The sequence below is a fragment of the Globicephala melas genome, chromosome 16 (genome assembly GCF_963455315.2).
Source record: "Globicephala melas chromosome 16, mGloMel1.2, whole genome shotgun sequence".
NCBI lineage: Eukaryota > Metazoa > Chordata > Mammalia > Artiodactyla > Delphinidae > Globicephala > Globicephala melas.
In genome coordinates, this window is record NC_083329.1 from 13,778,271 (window position 1) to 13,797,247 (window position 18,977).

At 51.2% G+C, this 18,977-nt stretch overlaps 1 protein-coding gene across 4 annotated transcripts in view; it reads left to right on the top strand.

Moving 5' to 3' along the window:
- The window catches only part of HSPA12A (heat shock protein family A (Hsp70) member 12A), a 159,681-nt gene extending 141,919 nt beyond the window's left edge, over positions 1 to 17,762 (top strand). For all 4 annotated transcript variants that reach the window (XM_060286353.1, XM_060286352.1, XM_030839376.2 and 1 more), the window contains 6 exons: positions 6,013 to 6,184; positions 9,769 to 9,855; positions 10,435 to 10,539; positions 11,485 to 11,743; positions 12,441 to 12,544; positions 13,479 to 17,762. In XM_060286353.1, the coding sequence (XP_060142336.1) occupies positions 6,013 to 6,184; positions 9,769 to 9,855; positions 10,435 to 10,539; positions 11,485 to 11,743; positions 12,441 to 12,544; positions 13,479 to 14,116 (1,365 nt within the window). In that variant the 3' untranslated portion in view covers positions 14,117 to 17,762. The remainder of the gene's footprint in view (positions 1 to 6,012; positions 6,185 to 9,768; positions 9,856 to 10,434; positions 10,540 to 11,484; positions 11,744 to 12,440; positions 12,545 to 13,478) is intronic.
- The last annotated feature ends 1,215 nt before the right edge of the window (positions 17,763 to 18,977 follow it).

Sequence of the window (18,977 nt, forward strand, 5' to 3'; positions counted from 1 at the left end):
CCTGGGCAGGGCCCAGGTGGCCAGCATAGACGGAGGGGATGGGGGAATTTGCTTCCTGAGGCCCAGAGACACCCTGTGGACCGGCATGTCCTCCATGCCGGGTAACGTTTGTCCAGGACAGTGTCTGTGCAGCTTAATTTTGGGCCCTTTGTAGCTCTGATTTGATACTTGTGTTCAGTTTACAGTCACTGGATGGATTCTAAGATGGCAGGTACCATTCATTCATTCTTTGTTCACTCGTTCATTTATTCATTGAACAGCCTGTGCCAGGGGCCTCCTGTGCCAGAACTGTGGTGGGCGCTCGAGTCGTAGGACGGGAGCCCTGCTCTCAAATCACTTGCATCCAGGTGGTTCGTTGAAGCCATCTGTACTTCTGCCAAGGGGCAGGTGGCATATCAGGGCACCCTCTTCAGCCTGTCTTCTGGGAGAGTCTTCATGACAAGATGGAAATAGAGCTTGCTACTCTCCAAAATCAGCATCTCTCCAACTCTCCCTCCTCACCTCCCATTTATTATGCCGAGTAAGAAAGAGGCATACCTGTGATGGTTACGCTTATGTGTCAACCTGACTGGGCCTAGGGATACCCAGATATTTGGTCAGACATCATTCTGAGTGTTGCTGTGAGTGTGTTTCAGGATGAGATGAACATTTAAATCAATTAAATAGAGCAGATTGCCCTCCCTAAGGTGGGTGGGTCTCATTCAATCAGTGGAAGGCCTGACTAGAACAAAAGGCTGAACCTTCCTAGATAAAATGAGAGGGAATTCCTCCTGTCTGCCTGCCTGCCTGCCTTCAGACTGGAGCCTTGTTTTCCCCCTGCCTTTGGACTCCAAATGAAATATCGCCTCCTCCTGCGTCTTGAGCCTGCCGGCAAGGGAATTATACCATCGGCCCTCCTGGCTGTCCAGCTTGCCGGCTGAGGTCTTGGGATTTGACAGTCGCCATAATCGCGTAAGCCAGTTCCTTATAATAAAGCTCTTTCTACATATGCATACATCCTACTGGCTCTGTTTCTCTGGAGAAACCTGATAAATACAGAACCTGAGCAAAAAACACAGTTTTTGGCCCGCCCAGCTTCTGAAATCTGAGAGTGCCCACCAGCCCTTCCACCTGATGTGCTGCTGCCTGTCGGCCTGGCTTCTGACAGATGAACAGGAAGGATGAGGAAGGAGGTGGGATGGTTCTCCGTCAGAGCAGCTGGGAAACTCGTCTGTCCACCCCGCTTGCCTGTGGCAAGTGGAGCCCCTCCTTCCGGGCTCATGGGAGGCCTCCCGAGCCCAAGTTCATGGCACGGTCACATGGAGGCTGAAGGTCATCCTCCACCGGCCTGGGGGAGGGGGAGAGGCCTGGACCAGAGCCAGGAGATGAATCTCTGGGCAGCATCTCCCGTGGAGAAGCAGGCCTGCAGGGGGTGGGCCTGGGGCCTGCACTTGGAGGACTGAGATTCACTGCCAGTGAGGGCTGCCCAGCACTTGACATGGGCACAGTTTCATCTGTGAAACTTCCAAAACTCCTCTTATGTCAGGTGATTGTTGAGAAAGTGGGTTAAGTCTCCATCTTTTATAATCCACAGCCTCGGGACAGCTTTAGACCCTTTAAGAACATTCAGTGAAAAGATGGTGGCAGAAGGAACGGCTGATGCCTCTTCTGAGGCCCTCAGAAAAGACCCAGAATGAGGAGATAGTTCCACTGCGTCCTGAGCACATCATGCATAGGAGGTAGTCCAGTGTATTTCTAGAGGCATTTTGCCTAAAATGTGTAACTCTGGTAGGTTTCAGAAACCTGTTAAATCAGTGATGTTCCCCCACGTACGCTGATCTCCTCTAACACGGAGTTGCAGCTTGCATTTGCCTCCCTTTCTGAACAAACTGCAGGGAAAAGTAATCATGTCAGGAAAGAAAGCCAGCCCCATGACGCTTAGAAGCCGCGCAGCTGCAGCTCTTTGCCATCTGACACCAGGCCAGCTGAGTACTCCGCTGGTCCAGCCGTTTTTCTCAGCCGTGGACACAGCCCCTGGCGGATCTGCCTGGCTGCCTGCAGGGCCAAGGAGCGGTGGTCGAGGTGGTCACTGCCCACGTCCTCGGCCTCCCTGGAGTGCGGTCTTCTCACCCGCCCGCTCCTTTCAGGTGGAGCTTGTGACCAGGAAGCAGAGCGCTACAGACTACCGCGATGGAGTTCTTGCTGCCCAGATTCGTGAAGTCAAATGGGGTAGCAACCTCCTTGTTCAGACGCTTTCTGATTGCAGAATCCTCAGGTCGTGTTTGAAATGCTGTCCTGAGAAGGGCCGGAAATTGCAGAATAAAGGCTGGCTGGAGGGATGGGTGACTCGTTCCTGCGGCAGCTGCTCTCTGAGCACCTACTGTGTGCTCCGGGGCAAGAAGACCCGACTGCTGCCCTTAGAAGATGTACCATCTTGCAGGAGAGGCTAGACAGGTCCCCATGGATCTATAGTCGGGGGCAGAATATGCCAGGTGCTGGGCCGGGGCCCGAGCAGAGGGAGAGCTCACGTTGGAACGGAACAGTGGCCTTGAGATACCAGCTCCAGAGGCAGAATTATTGAAAGCGGAGAGAGAGCTCTCCTGCCCCGGTTGACCCTGGCCTGATCCCAGGAAAAGACCCCCAGGTCTCCTGCCAGCTGCCAGGCCAGAGGGCTTCTGCTGAGAAGGACGGCAAGTGTTTTCATGCGGAAACAAAGCTTACATTTCAGGGCACTGGATCCTTCTCTCAGAGATAAAGACATCTGGGTTTCTGAGAGTGTGGCAGAGACGTTCGCATTTCCTCCTTCTCTTGGAGCCCACCAGCAGCTCTGGGAAGCCTCCTGGTGACTGGGAATCTGTGCAGAGGCAGCTGCCTCCCTTTGCCTCCCCCTCCCCTCTCCCTGTGACGTCCATGAGAGTTTGCTGGTAGGGACACGGCCCCTCACTCTCACTGGGGAGTGGACAGGGGGGCTGGCTTAAGCAATGGAGTGTTGTTACTTTGTCCTGGGTCTCCCAGGCACTGCCGGGGCCCCCACTGACCTTGCCTTTCCCCTCCCCTCTGGTTTGGGGTCCTCTTCACCTTTGCTTCTGTCTGCATCCTGAGCAGGGTACTGTGGGGAAGCCCCCATGGAAATGGGTCAAAGCTTTGGCTGTGGAGCTGAGGCCAGCCCAGCTGGGGAGGGACAGGTGAAAGGCCCCCCGAGGGGTGCAGCCCACGCTGTTTGGGGCAGATTCAGGTCAGCCTGATTGTCTTTCACATCTTCAGGAGGTGGGAGCATCCGGTGTGTGTGTGGGGGGTGGCTCAGTCACACACCAGGTACCCTCGGATGCCCTTGAGTGAAGAGCCTGGAGGAAGATGTAACATTTTCCTCCAGGCTCTTCACTCCTCTGGACCTCTTGATGTGATTTTCCACGTAGATATTTCACATATAAGTTAGAGACCCTGCTCAGAATTTCTGGGTAGGCATGGAGGAGAATAAGGGCGTCTATTTTCTGCTCTCCTTTGTCCCCTGCCGTCCCCATTCCCGCTGGGCCCAGGCCCCTGTTGCTCTTACCGGCCACATGGGAGCTGCCTGGCTGGTTGACATCCCAGTGGGACACAATGACAGGAATGTGCCTTTTGAGTGGGCAGAGCCCGTGCCTTTCCTCCACACCGAGTCCCGGGCACTGCTCTGCTCTGCCCGCCCTAGCCTCCTCCAAGTTTATCCTGCACCCTGAACTTGTACATCCAGGGCCCACTGTTGCTTTGTAACGCGTCTCCTTCTCCCTCAGCCCATGTTGTGGGAGCTGGGCCTGTGAGCTTCTGTTCTAGGAGGGCCTTGGCTTTACGTGCAAACCCATGAGGATAGAAGAACCAGTCCACGAGCGCTGTTCTATAGACGGGGCTCCTCCTGGTGTCACTTTGGAATTCCTCTTCTGGGATCCTGGGGATAAAGGTTCAGAGGTTTCACTGTTCCTGGTGGCACCTGACACGTGTAACCCATGTCCTATTTCATCGGGCATCTTAACCTTTGTCTGCCTTTGTGCTGAGGGTGTCTGAGGAGACACTATGAGAAAGTGAGGCTGGGGGAGGGGGCACCTTCATTCCCTTGGATGGGGAAATCTTGTCGCGCATCTGTGTCACTAACCTATTGACCCGTGTAAGCTAAGGGCAGACCTGGCCTCTGACCTGGGGACCCTGCTGATGGGCACAGATGCTGCCCTTGTGGTTGGCCTTAGCCAAGGGTACAAGGCAGGAAGGAGGCGGGTTCCTGGCGGAGGGTGTAGGCGTGTGCGGTTCCATCTGTTCTTGTCATTCGGTCCAGACGGGTTCTGCCCTTGTGAGGCATTCATGGTTTCGGTTCGGTCCAGACGGGTTCTGCCCTTGTGAGGCATTCATGGTTTCGGTTCGGTCCAGACGGGTTCTGCCCTTGTGAGGCATTCATGGTTTCGGCAGAGTGGAGATTTTCAGTCACCTGCCGGCTGATGGTATCTCATTAAGACGTAATTAACTGGTTCGTTTGGGGTGTGGTTATTAGTGACAATGAATGACAGCAGGTCTAGGCAGTACTGTCGCAGAGTAAATGAGTAGAGAGCGTACCTTCAAACCAGTTCGGGAGTATTAGGGGCGCCCGCGGGTTTTGTCAAAGTACAGAGGCCTGGGCCCTACCCCAGTACCTGGAATTACTAAGAGCAGGAGAGCTGAGAACCAATTAAAGAGCTGGTCTGCAAGGCTCAAGACCTGGGCCTGGGCTGCTCTGCCACTTCTCTGGGATACCCTGGAGCCTAAGACTGGCCCGGTTTTAGCACTGAAAGGCCCGTGCCCCAGGAAACCGGGACAGTTGGTTGCCCTACCTCTCCGAGCCTTGGTTTCCTTCTTCATAGAGTGAAGGGCTTGGACGAAAGGCATTTCTAATTTCTAACCTGAGCTCCCCTCCCCTCCTTGCCCAGTAACTGACCCTCCTAAGCTCCTTCCGCGCACGCCCGTGACTCTAGGCCAGCTCTTCCCCACCGGGTCATTGTACGTGTGTGACGTTAGGCAGACCTTTGTCCCTGGTTGACGAGATGAGCCCACTAACCCCCCAGGGGCCTGGGGACACCTGGGAGCCTTCTCCAAAGGGGTACCACGTGAGGGCGCATCCCGGGTTTCCTCGGAAACGGCAGCAAAGTCAGCAAACGCAGTGCTGATCGAAGGAGCTAGTTTTGATCTCCTATTGTGCTGGCGACCACGGAAAGCCGTGAGCTTGGGCGGCTTCAACAAGCAAGCTAGATCTCGTGCTCCAGGTCAAGGCCGTGAGAGGCCAGTCCGGGCTGTGTCTCTGAGTACCCTCAGAAGGCTGGTCCCGGAGCCTCCTGGCTGCCCTTCGTGAAGCCTGGAGGGGCTGTGACTGGAGCAAGCCAGGTGTCACGGGGCAGAAGCATTTCTGCTGTGAAAGGGGTAGAGGCTTTGAATAAGATAACTGTCAGTGGCCTTTCCCCCTGCACTCTAGGAAATGGGGACTCTGTGGGATTCCACGGGGGGCTTTCTCCTGGAACCTTCCTGGTGCTCTGGAGATAACAGGTCAGATTCCCACACGACAGAATCAGACGCTTGCATAGCTGAGGCCCAGTGATGGCCTTTCTGTTTCCTAGGCCACCAAAGATCGGGGTTTGCTACGATCCGGTCAGACCATTTAGTCCTGGAACTGGAAACAGACCATCGGCCTTCCATCCCGTGGGGGTTTTCAAAGTTTTCGGTCCTTTGCCCCTTTGTGCTTCTCAGTTCTGGGCCAAGCAGGCCCCAAATGCAGGAGGCCCTGAGGCTCACAGAGCCTGGAATTTCCCAAGGGCGCTTGTACATTTTCGTTCCCCACTCTGTGACGTTTGGGTACCTGGCTTGGGGACCGGCACCCGATCACCCCCGATTTTAGGCTCTGGAGAGGCCTGTGGAGGGAATTTCCCAAACAAGCAGCTTGTGAGTGTCCCTTCCTTGCGGGGTGTCAGCCCAAGGCGTGGGTGTCCTTGGAGGGGTCCTGGCCAGGGAGCCTGGGTCCCAGCCTTGCCTTCTGTCTTCCAGGCAGGCCTGGCTTCCCCCGAGAACTCAGAGCAGCTCATCATTGCCTTGGAGCCCGAGGCGGCCTCCATCTACTGCCGGAAGCTGCGGTTGCACCAGATGATCGAGCTGAGCAGCAAGGCCGCGGTCAATGGGTACAGCGCCAGTGACACAGTAGGAGCTGGGTTTGCACAGGGTACCTCCTGCTCTCTCTCTCCCCCTCCCTGCTGTCTTCCCTCCAGCCCCCTGCATGTTTCTGTGCCTTGGAGTTTTAAAGGCACTCAGTGCCGTCGTGAGAAATCAAGATGCTTCTGAAGGAGGTTGGCCCTTAAGTACCTCTGTGCTCAACCCCCTACCTGGCCCCTCCAAGGACCCCCGTAAACTCAGCAGTGGTTACCCTAGTTCGTCACCCACCCAAGTGCCTTAGGGGAGAGCACTTCTCTCCAAGAACCCAAGGGTGGCCTGAGAGCAGCTCTCGGCCTTGCATTTTACTGGGCGTTTAATCTCTCCTCTCTATGAACTGATTCTTAATCTCATCCCACTTGCTTGTTATTAATTCCTCCGTTAAGATTGTTGATTTATTGCTGACTCACTCACTGGGGCCGCTTCGTGTGTGATGAGCTCAGTATGTGTCTTAACTGTAAACCTGGCGAGAGTTGAAGCTAGAGATGGAAAGGGCTGACGTGTCCTGAGGGGCTGATGCTCGTTTAGCTGTGGGAAGGAGCATCGCCCATGGAGACCCGGGATGGGCATTTTAAGGGCCTTCTTCTCTCTAATGTTTGCTAGATGCAAGTTGCTCACAATCTTGTGCCTCAGGACTGTTTTCCCTGGAATGCGGGGTTCCGTCGGTCTGTCCAGGACCACGGAGTCTGCAGACACCCTGGATCACTCACAGCCACGTGAGTGAGCATGGAAGCTGATGGGAGCCGGGGAGGTGGCGCTGTGCGCCCCGGCTCTGAGCTCTGTGCCCGGGTGAGGGCTCCGAGGACAGAAAGCCCCCCATCGCCCAAGCCCGTCTCCATCCTGCCCTGCAAGGCCCAGGCCCAGGAGGAGAGGGATGCCATCAGTGAGGACGGTCACCAGTTGGTCCCAAGCTTTTCTTGGTCCTCTTCCCGACGCCTGTCTCTGCACTGCCTGGGGTGCTGGGGCCCAGGCTCACACTTCGCAGGCACACATTCCTGCCCAGACAGGCCTCTCTTCCTCTTCCCAGGGTGACTCTGCCCCGGCAGCCACTGCTCTTCATTTTGAACCCAGGGTGGAGGCGTCTGTTAACCTCAGCCACAAGACAGTGGCAGGAAGTTCGCTTGTCCCCAGGCTGCTGCCTCAGCCTGCTGGGGCCACGTGTTCACACCCTGGATCTGATCCACCCAGAATGAATGGAAACGGGCTTCCCCTCAAGTTTGAGGGCTTGATTTGCCTTTTTCTCACAATGCTTGGCCTCCCCATCGTGCCAAGGCTGGCCCCACCGCTAACTAAATCCAGTGCATTCATGTTTTAAATACTCAGGATGATCTCGTTATTTACATTTCCTTCTTCATTGTTGTAACTGGAAAAAAGAGGAGTGACTGACTGGGCTCTGTATTTCATATGCTGGTTCTTTCGCCATTGTTCATAAACAGCAGCTCATGTCAGAATTAGCTAATTCAACACGGCATTGACGCTTCTTAAGTATAACATTCACATTTGAGGGGGGAATTGTTTTGAATGCTTGCCTTCCCCAAGAGCTCAGTTTTCGCTTCCCTTTCTTTACCATATCCTACCTACCTTCACACTGCTGTGTCTGTGTCCTGTGCCTTGTGGGATTTACTGTTGTTTCCTGTGCTCAGAGGGGTGTCTTTGGTTTTTGAAATCCTCAAATTGTTGGCCACCATCCCTCAGAGGGGCAGTGAGACAGGGGTTCTATCTCAGCATCGCTTTACGGTGGGAACCTGTCTCCCGGAAGGACGGGGTGCTTGCTATGTGCCGAGGCCTGGCAGAGCACTTAATCCGGGATACCCAGGATGGCATTAATACCCTGAGACCCCCTGGCTGTTTTCTGCCCTCCGATGCTCCTCCCTGATGGACTCCCAGTGGTCACCACTGAGGAGACCAGAGCTGGCACTCTGCCTCCAGCACTGCAGGGTTTGCTGTCGGTATTATTTTACTCCAAAAAGACTTAACGAGATTAGAAAAGGCTACATTTTTCTCAATCTTGGGCTTAATTTGCCCGAAAAATGAGATAATTTTTTGAAGCTTAGAACATGTTTTATTAGCCTCACTAGGATGTTTATTATGAATGCCATTTCCTTAGTCATCTAGATTGTTTTAGAAAACCAGTGCCCACTACGAGGTGTGCAATATAAGTTCACCTGGAGCCGGTGTTGGGAACAGCAGAGAAGCCCTGAGTTTGGAGATCCCTCCCAGGCCTGCGGGAACTCTTTAATCGGGATGGGGGGGGCGGGGGGGGGGCGGCCTCTCTGCTCTAAACCAGAGCCTGAGGAACTTAAGGCTGGCCCGATGTTTGCCATTCTAATCCCCAGAGAAGATGTTTTGCAAACACTGTGCTCCTTGCTGAAGGAGGCTGGAGGGTCAAGGGTTCTTTATTGGATAACCAGCAACAGATGGATTTGTAGGGCTTAGAGACTAAAAAAAATTGGTCGGGAGGACACTTGTGGGATGGGACAGCGAGTGGTGGACAGAGCCTTCGTCTGTAAAGCCAGGATTGCTCTAAACTGTTCATTGTAGTGATCATTTGTTGGGTTCCCAGTCTCACACTTGGTGCTTTGCCTTCCTTATCACTTGCTGTGTGCCTGGTGTCACAGTGGGTGCTGAGGATAAATCAGACGGCTGGTCCCTGCTCTGCCTGTGAGAGACGTTAAGTGATTTGCCCAAATTCCCATCGTGCCGGTGCTCTGCTGCTTCCCAGGCTCCCTCTCACAGCACCTTTCTCACCTCTTAACATTCGTATTCTGCTCTTTCAGACTTCACTCTAAATTGTTAAATCTCAAAGGCAGAGGGGGTCCGTGGCCTGAGGGTTAATTTCAGGCTGCAAGACAGAGTCGTGGGAACTGCAAGTCCCTTGACCTCCCTGACCTGGTTTCCTCGTCTGAACACAGGGCGATATGATTTGTGCCTGTCCGCCTCACGGGGCTGTCAGGAGGCCTGCGGGGCAAGAAATACCCATGCGAGTCACAGCCCCTGAGTACCCCGAGCCACCCCCAGGTTGTCCCGCGGTGTGCAGGAAAAAGGCAGCGCCGACTTTTCTAGGTTCAGCCGTGCCACCTTGCGGCTGAAGCGCCACCTTGTGGCTGAAGAGCATGTCGACTTCAACGGGGTCTGGAAAGGGCTCCTGGCCGTTTATCCAGGATCCAGATTAGGAAAACATACCCCGCATTCCTTCTATCAGACAAAGCTGCTTGATGTGAAATTATTTAGCCAAGCGCACTGAAGGCTGCTTGGCAGACAGCCTCCTCACTGGGGCAGCAAAGCCAGGAAATTGGCCTATTTTATGCGCATTCCCCTGAAAGTGTCCCTGGAGGAAGGGAATCTCATCAGGGAGAGCTTTTCAGCAGGGCATTGGCCAGAGCTGCCAGGCAGATGAATAGATGAAGGCTGGTGGAAATAGCTGCTTGCTCTGGAAGAGCTGACTCTGTCATTCCCTATGTTGCATTTATGTAATCGTTTTGATCAAGTATCGCCAAATGTTCTGTTCCTAAACCCCCCAGGCTCTTTTACCTCCACTGACGGCCAGCTTTTTCATGTTTTCTTACCCGTCGTTATTTTCTTTCTGTTGGCCACTAGCCAAGGAACACACACGACGTAATCGGCAGAGTCGAACCTTTTTGGTGGAGAATGTCATAGGAGAAATCTGGTCCGAGCTGGAGGAAGGTAGCATCCTTAAACGTCCTTTGCCCCTGCTGGATTTTGTGTGTGTGTGTGTGGGGGGGCGGGGGCTGCTGGCAAAAATGCATTTCTATTTGTTCCTTTTGTACTTTTGGAAAATGTTCCAGATCAGTTGGTTTTACAGACCACTCACCCAGGGAGAGCTCTTTTTGGAGCTGTAATTTTGCATGTTCTAAAACCATATAGGTTCTTCAGAAGAAAAGTAGGAATTGGAACTCACCAGTTCCAGAGTGAGTCTTGTGCTAAACAGCAGGTCATTTGATGGTGCTATTAACTTGGCAGGAAGTGGTCCACACGTGTCAGGTATGCAGCAGCGCATGACCTGAATGCTTTAGTCCTAAAGGTTCACTCATCTGGGTTCATCATCCATGCTAACCGGCACTTCTGGGCAGACACTATCTCATCTCTTTAGTCATGAATAACTCACTGTGTGGCTAATTAGCAAAACTATTGTACTAATGAGTGTTGATGGTGCTTAGCTGGGTGCACCAAGTCATCCTGGCAGCTTGTTCCAGGACGTGATGGACAAGTGGTCTGTATAAAGGTTGGCTGTTTTTGTACCAGGTGACAAGTATGTGGTAGTGGACAGTGGCGGTGGCACCGTAGACCTGACAGTCCACCAGATACGGTTACCGGAGGGACACCTTAAAGAACTGTACAAAGCAACAGGTAAGCCTGAGAAAATGAGAAAAATGGCTAATTTTCTCATACCTGAGCTGTTTTACCCATTTCAGATTTCTCTTAGTATCTCATTCTTTCAGTGCCATCAGCATGTGGAATTACAGGCAGTAGAGGATACGGATGCATGAGACCAGAGAGCAAAATGCAGTTAAATGGGGCTTCCCTGGTGGTGCGGTGGTTGAGAGTCCGCCTGCCGAGGCAGGGGACATGGGTTCGTGCCCCGGTCCGGGAAGATCTCACATGCCGCGGAGCGGCTGGGCCCATGAGCCATGGCCGCTGAGCCTGTGCGTGCGGAACCTGTGCTCCGCGGCGGGAGAGGCCACAACAGTGAGAGGCCCGCGTACTGCAAAAAAAAAAAAAAAAAAAAAAAGGCAGTTAAATGGCCTTTAAAACAAACCACCATAACTTGGGTTTGGGCATAAAGTGAGCCTGTTTCAGATCCTGGCCACGATCGTCACCTGTGATTTGGTTAAGCTTTCTAGGGAGGTCCCGCGATGCCTGGTCTTGATTCAAGATCATCAAACCAAAGAACATTCTCTTCTTCTTGGTGGGGTGGGGATGAGTAATTAGTAGATCACAGGAACTAAGTGAGGTCTGCTGGTTTTCCAGACACTGTCCTTGGATTTCTTGGGTGGGAAGACCATGATGCCCCTAGTTAGTTAAATGTATTGATTTTATTTAAAATGTAATTGATTTTAAACAGATTGTTGACGAGTGATTTCTGTAGGAAAGTTTCTCCACGTGGAATGAGAAGAACCTAAGGGTTTTAAAGTGTAAGTAAAAACGCATAGCTGCGGTCTGCTGGCTAAGTGGGTCCGAGGCTGTGCTGCTGTCGTTGAGCAGAGCCCAGAACCCAGGGCAGCTGCTTCTCAGACGCCGGCTTCCATTTCTGGCCGTCTTTAACAGTGGTCTCCCTTTTTGTCCTTGACTCAGGTGGACCCTACGGATCTTTAGGAGTAGATTATGAATTTGAAAAGCTTCTGTGTAAAATATTCGGAGAGGATTTTATTGAGCAATTCAAAATCAAGCGTCCTGCGGCCTGGGTTGACTTAATGATTGCATTTGAGTCTCGCAAAAGGGCAGCTGCCCCGGACCGAACTAACCCTCTGAATATCACCCTGCCCTTCTCCTTCATTGACTACTACAAGAAGTTCCGTGGGCACAGCGTGGAGCACGCCTTGAGGAAGAGCAAGTGAGCTGGGCTCGTGTTTGGCTCGGGACAGTCTGGGGGGTAGAACGTGTTCGTGGGGAGGAGGAAGGTGGTGTGGACTCTGAGTTCCAATCCAACACACTTGCTGTGTGACCTTGGGCAAGTGACTCAACTTTTTTGTTCCTTGGTTTTTTCACCTGGAAAATGGGCATGATAATTCCACTTACCTCAAAGGGTTGTTGTGAGGATGAAATGTATTCATATACGCTTAGCAGAATGCCTGAGACCTGGAAAATACTACCTCTGTGTCAGCTATGATTACGCGCTAAAAAGATAAGCTGTATGAAATCAGGGAAGTTTGTCTGTTTGGGGCCCTGCTTTATCCCCAGTGTCTACAACAGAACCTGATGCATAGGTAGTAGGTGCTCGGTAAATATTTGTTGAATTATTTATCACCCTGCCTTCTGCACTAGACTTTGGCTTCCACTGTCTCAGGGGAATGAATGTTGGCCACAGGCAAAAGCAAAGAGAAACAAAAGAGGTTATGCCTTAGCTTTGAAGCTTCTAAGAGTCTAGGTCCTGGTGGTTTAGTGTATTTCTAAGGGTTCTTTGGACTTTCAAGCCCCCTTCAGCCCCCTCGGATTTGACAACCATTCTACCAGGGCCCGTGACTATGCAGGTTAGCCCGGGTATCCTTTATACACTCACCGCTCGTTCTCTCTCTGCCATGCCTCCACAGTGTGGATTTTGTGAAGTGGTCCTCGCAGGGGATGCTGAGGATGAGTCCAGATGCCATGAATGCCCTTTTTAAGCCGACCATCGATAGCATCATTGAGCATCTCCGTAAGTGATCAGCCAGGGCTCGGCCACTCAGTGGCCAAGAATGGGGACTGATGTTTCCAATATCACCAACCAGTGTATGTGAAGTCAGGATGGCAGGGGGTCTGGGTCTTGGAGCCGCAGGCCAGGGCCCCGGCAGGAGTGGGCAGGGCCTGGGCATGCATGAGGGCGGTTGCTGGGCACTGGCTGTGGATCCCTCACCTCAGGTACTGCAAAGCAGCCCAGAGCCTGTTCTCACTTGGGCTTCCATTTGGCTTCAAAAGTCAGAGAGGCGGGAGATCTAAAGCAATATTATCATCGAGTGACAGGCCTTAGGGAATGGATGGTCTTTGCTGTATCAGAACAAATTAGAAATCACAACCTCTGCTAGGGAGGAGGAACTGTTGTGTAAACCAAAGAAAGGTCTCCCACAAGAGAGCAAACGGAATCTGGCCGTGCACTTAACCTGCTCCCTCAGGGGCCCTCGCCCAGAGACACACAGTAGGCTCACCAGGGGCCTCTTTCAGTGTCCAGGCCCCTCCACACACTTCCCACCCTGCACCTACACAGTCAGAACTCCTAGAGGTGGGATGGGGATTTTATGAAAACCAAAGAATAATATTGATAACAGCCTGCCTTAACAGAACCGCAGGTTTGGAGAGGGCAAGGGGTATTCATTTATGTGTAACGAAGAACTACGTAAACTGCTCACTGTCTAGCTGTTAAAATAAGTTTCCACTTAGCAGTAGCTTTGGTTTTTATTCCTGAACATATTGATGTACAAACCCCTCCTTTCTTTAAAAGATTGGCTCTACAAAAATATTCCGTTCAACAAGGTCAGACTAAGCCTGTCCTCCAGCTGGCCCAAGCGGCTTTGTCCATTCTCCACATTCTCAGGCCGCCCAATCCCCCTCTGGCTTTTGGTGACAGGTCTCTGTCCATTACTCTTCCCTTTCAGGGGACCTGTTTCAGAAGCCGGAAGTGTCCACGGTCAAGTTCCTCTTCCTGGTGGGCGGCTTCGCCGAGGCGCCCCTCCTGCAGCAGGCGGTGCAGGCTGCCTTCGGCGACCAGTGCCGTATCATCATCCCCCAGGACGTGGGCCTCACCATCCTCAAGGGCGCCGTCCTCTTCGGCCTGGACCCCACTGTCATCAAGGTGCGCCGGTCCCCGCTCACCTACGGGGTTGGGGTGCTGAACCGCTACGTGGAGGGCAAGCACCCGCCCGAGAAGCTGCTGGTGAAGGACGGCACTCGCTGGTGCACTGACGTCTTCGACAAGTTCATCTCCGCTGACCAGTCCGTGGCCCTGGGCGAGCTGGTCAAGCGCAGCTACACCCCGGCCAAGCCCTCCCAGCTGGTCATTGTCATCAACATCTATAGCTCTGAGCTCGACAACGTGAGCTTCATCACCGACCCCGGGGTGAAGAAGTGCGGCACGCTGCGCCTCGATCTCACGGGGACCAGCGGCACTGCCGTGCCCACCCGCAGGGAGATCCAGACCCTTATGCAATTCGGGGACACTGAGATCAAGGCCACGGCCGTGGATGTAGCCACCTCCAAGAGCGTCAAGGTTGGGATCGACTTCTTAAATTACTAACTGGCCCTCCCCGCCGCCTGTCCCCTTGGGCTCAGCTCACCTGCATCTGCTGACCTCAACCCTGACTGTTCTTTCCCTGCCCTTGACCCTAGCCATCACCCGTCTGAATTTCAGCAGGGAAGATGAGAACAGCCAGGGCTAGAAATAATTAGGGATTTTTGAGGGCACACTGGAGTCAGAAAAACTGTTGGCAGTGAAGATGGAGGTGGGGAAATAAGGAATTTGAGGATCCCAGAAAAGCAGCTAGTGTTCATAGGTACGAAGTGGTGAAACCCCCACCCCCACCCCCCGCCGCCCCACAAGGGAATCAGTACATTTCTGCAGCAGTGATCGGGCTTGGGTCGAAGAGATCTCCCTTATGGAGAACTTAGGATGCCCTGTCGCGATCCTTCCAGATTTGAAATAAGATCTTTGAGCCAGGAGGAGATTCTTCATCTCTCTCGAGACTTTTCTTTTTTACATGTTTTGGATGGCAGTCGCTATAAAATGCCATCCATCTGCAGTTAATTTCTTTTCATCATGGTGTGATTAAAAGTGATGATTCACTGGGAGCTTGGAGGGTTTTTAGCTGGTGGGAGAAGACTGCCTACACTGGGCGCTATTTTAGATTCTCATAATTTAAATTCCAGAAAGGGTTAGTGAAGAATAACTGTAGCTTCAGCTAATCCACTAGGATTTGTGAGTGGGAGAGCTGACACCTCGACTTTTCAGCAGGTAAAAATTTGCTTCGAGGGAAATGGATATTGAGCTAGTGACATATCCCAAATTATATGCTGTGATAGAACTCCCCAAAGGCCAAATCCTGGTTTCTGAATTCATAAGTAATCTGCATTAACCTTCATAGGATTCTGTGTGAGAAAATGAAGTTGCAGGTTGCCTCCTTCACATCACCAAGCCCGGGAGTCCGGAACAGCCCCTCCCCTTGACAGGCACCCGTATCTTAAACTAACTCCCTCCTCCCTGCTTGCCCTCATCTCCCTAAGAGATTTGGCCATTTATTCCCACATTTTGAAAAGAATACATTGGTGATACCTGGGCAGAGAATCTGTTTAACGAAATGTTGCATTTAAAATCTTCAGTTTTAAAACCAGAACTGAAGATTCTATCTAAAGGCATTCAGAGATCTGTACTTAGTGAATGAAGCTGGGTTTTCTCAAAGCAGATCTGTGGATCTCCCGCGCAAGAACTGCCTGGGCGCTTCTGAAATACAGGTTCCTGGATTCTGTCCCTTTTATGAACTCAAGTCTTGGAGAGGGGAACCAGAATCTGCAATTTTTAGTAAATGCCACAGGGGACTGTGGTTCAGTTGGAATTTGAAAACTCCTAACTTTAGGGTTTTGGAAAGCTGGGGCCCAGACCAGAGCCTGCAGCTTCCAGTTGGGTTCCCTTAGGGAGTGAGTCTGCAAGTGAAGAACCACAGTCCCACACGTTGCCCTCTTGTGAGTGGGGCTGGAGCTCCAGCTGGCTTGGGGAGGGCGCTTTTAACCTTCTTGTGAGTGGGGCTGGAGCTCCAGCTGGCTCGGGGAGGGCGCTTTTAACCTTCACAGGAAGGGCCCGGGGAGGAAAAAGATTGGAAGAAAGGCAGCCTCAGAATGGGGCTGAGGAACCAACGGGTGTGTGTGTCCGCTCTCCATCCTTCCCCACTTGCAAAGCCAGTCTTCAACATTCAGGAGCCAACGGAGGAAAAGCATCAAGAACCTGACTCAGCCCCTGTGATCTGTTCAAAGCTGTCTTTTCCACCTGCTGGAGTTAACTCGATTTTAAATCACCAGAGGCATGCATAACGAATGAGGGGAGGGTGGATGACTCAGCCACTAACTTTGAATACTTGGATTCACAAACCCATTATCATATGCAGATTTTAAGTAGCATTTCCAACTTCATGCTAAGTGTCTTCTTTTTCCCATCGCTTGCTGCAGAATTCCCTACTAGAACATGAAACACTGACAAACCCAGAACTAGAGGATGCTGGTCACATACTTAGCAGCGGGGTTTCGCATCGAGACACAGATGTGGCTCTAGGGTTCTCTCGCTGCCTGCTCGGCTTCAAAAGCTAAATGTCATGGGTCTGTCTTTGGTGTTGCCAGCCATACTCTACAAACAAGACTTTTACATTCAGTTATAAGTAGTATAATTTTATGTACATATAATATTAGAAAATTGTACAGAATCTTGATTTCTACAATATGCTCTTGTTAAAAAAAAAAGGGAAAATGCTCTTTGAATTTTGTTGATGACATTGCTGCCTTTAAGTTTCCATGGTTTCATTTCTTAATTGTGCTTACTAGACATTGATTTGTACTGATGCTAAGCTATGGACTGTGTGCGCAGACCGAGCAACAGACAGAGGTGCCTAGGGTCAGAATCCTCTACGAAATAGACCGGCTGGATTGACAGCTCCATCAGACCTTTCTACACACATATCCTTCCCAAAGGTTCACAGTTTATATTTAAAGGTGCATAATAATGTATCGATTCTCCTGAACTGTCTTTGAGAGCTGAACGTTCTGGTTCTGTAAGCCATGTGACTGTGCAGAAAAACCTCCGAAGACTCTGTGTCCCTGCAGGGTTGTCAGCGTCTCCTCGTGGGGCGAAGCAGTCACTCTGAAGGCAAAGTGTGATGTTTTCAGGACACCAGCATCAAAGGGAGGAATCAGGTGGTACCCAAATCCAGCTTTTCTACTGGATTAAGTGTAAGTGTGAGTAATAGAGTCAAGTCCTTTTCTTGGCTAATGTAAGGCCTTTCCCATCTTGCATTAAGGATGTCTCCTTGTCTATTTCTCTTAAATGAAATGGTTGAAATTTGCAATGTTGGCAAAAAGATGATGGAGAGGGGGTGATGATTTTACTGGATTTTCTTCTGCTCCAGAGATGCAGCCCTGATAGTCAGACTTCTTAGAGGGAATCCTCAAATCCACCCCTTCTCCCCTTCCCCCCCACAGAAATATTCTAGAGTAAGAACACTGGATAGGTACATGTGGACACATTTTCTAATCTTAGAAAGTTTCTAAAAGGCCCGTTGTCTTAACGCATCACTCAGTTGTCCCTGGCATATTATCTGAGGTTCAAGTTTCTTGGAAGCAGAATTGTCAAAGGGTTTCCTTTGTAACTTCCCTTTCTGTACACAGTAGGCATTAATAAATGTTGAATGTCAGACAAGAATGTCACATGGACAAGAGAGGAAAGAGGAAACATACAAGCGTTTCTGCAGACCGATGGCTAAGATGAATCCAGATTACAGAGCCTGCCCTACCCCTAGAATGTTATTTAGATCAAGTTTAGCTTTTAGAGTCCAGGTCTGGTTAATTGCCAGGGTGGCAAAGAATCGCATGCACCTATATAAACAGGAATCAAAATGCATTATTAGCTGAAGATCGAATCACACATTGTAGAGATGAAATAGCTGTGATTAAGCTGCGTATTTATGCTGGGAAATGGCTGAAGTGGGTGACTAGTATAAAAGTTGTTGGCCATAACATCGTATCTCTTATCGGCTTGGAATATGGAAATATATTCTAAAATAACAGCCACTGGGGTCTTGTTCACTATAAATTCGAACTTCACAGAACGTGGCAGCAATTCACAATCTGACTGTATCTGCAAACTGTCTTCACAGATGTCTAATAAAGCAAAACTCTGGATCTCATGTGGCCCAGACTTCTTTTGTGCACTCTGAATTTGTAAATGGAATTATAGATACATTACTGACTTTCCCCTCTACCCCATCTCAGATGGAAATTGATTTTCAGGTCTTTTCCTAGGTGTTGCAAGCTTTATTAACTTTCATTCCAATAAGACTGGCTCCTCTGTTCGCTGGGAACCAAGCCTCCATGGACATCCACGAACCCCTTTTCCCTTGAAACCAAAGAAAGCAGCCTTGCCAGAGAGAAGGCAGATAAGCCACAGTGACAACTGACAACTCCACTGCACCCAAATGAAGGTCATTAAAAAAAAAAAAGCAGAAGGCCAAGGACTGATGCCTTGTCCTCTGGTGTCCTAGCAGGCACAACTGGCTGGCCGCTGCATCTAGGGCCTTGGGTTTATTCCGGGCTCTATGTCTGGGTCACCCTCCAGAGTTGGCTCTAGGAGTTTCTGGATAGTCTGAGGTGGGCCCTAGGACCTCGAGGGAGGTATAAATGGCTTCTTCCTAAGTGGGTAGCTACACCAGCTTTCATCTGAAGTTTAGTTCCCATGAGGAGAGGTCGGGAAGGCCAGGATGTACAGTCAAACAAACGTGTTTTGCAAAGTAGAGCCAGCAGGCAGTGTGGCTGCCGTTTCCTCATCTGTAGGGAGTGGCTGGGACTAGCCGTCTGTAAAGGCCACTCAATCCCTGGATCTGGGTCACACGGTGGGCATCTTGGTTTTGTCGACTTAAAGAAGTGCACAATGTGAGAGTTGAGAGCTAAGTTTCACTTGGGACAAAATGAGGGCTATAGCCCGGGAGACAGCATTTCAGATAGTTCTGAGAAACTGCTCTGAAGAGGTGGGGTGGGGGGGAGTCAGTATATATGTGATTCTGGTGAAGGGAGAGTCCATGCAATCAGGCACATATTTTTTGCAGAAGGATTCTGCTAGTCGTGAGGAGCGGACGTCACCATGAAGGATTTTAGTGCTTTTCTAAATACGAGGAGATGCAAGCATTAGGCTCATAAAATAAAATCGGCTCCTGAAAATATCTAACTCTCTGAAGACCTGTTGGGCCAGTTCTTCCCAGAGCACAGAGGGCCTCTTTTCTGCTCTCCACCCTGAACTCCTTTCAGGGGGTGTTGAAAGTCAGCAACTTCAGCAGCTCCTGAATTAATCCTTGTGGATGGCAAGTGCCCATGGCAAGTGTCAATTTGTAGTTGACAGTTTCAGTCCA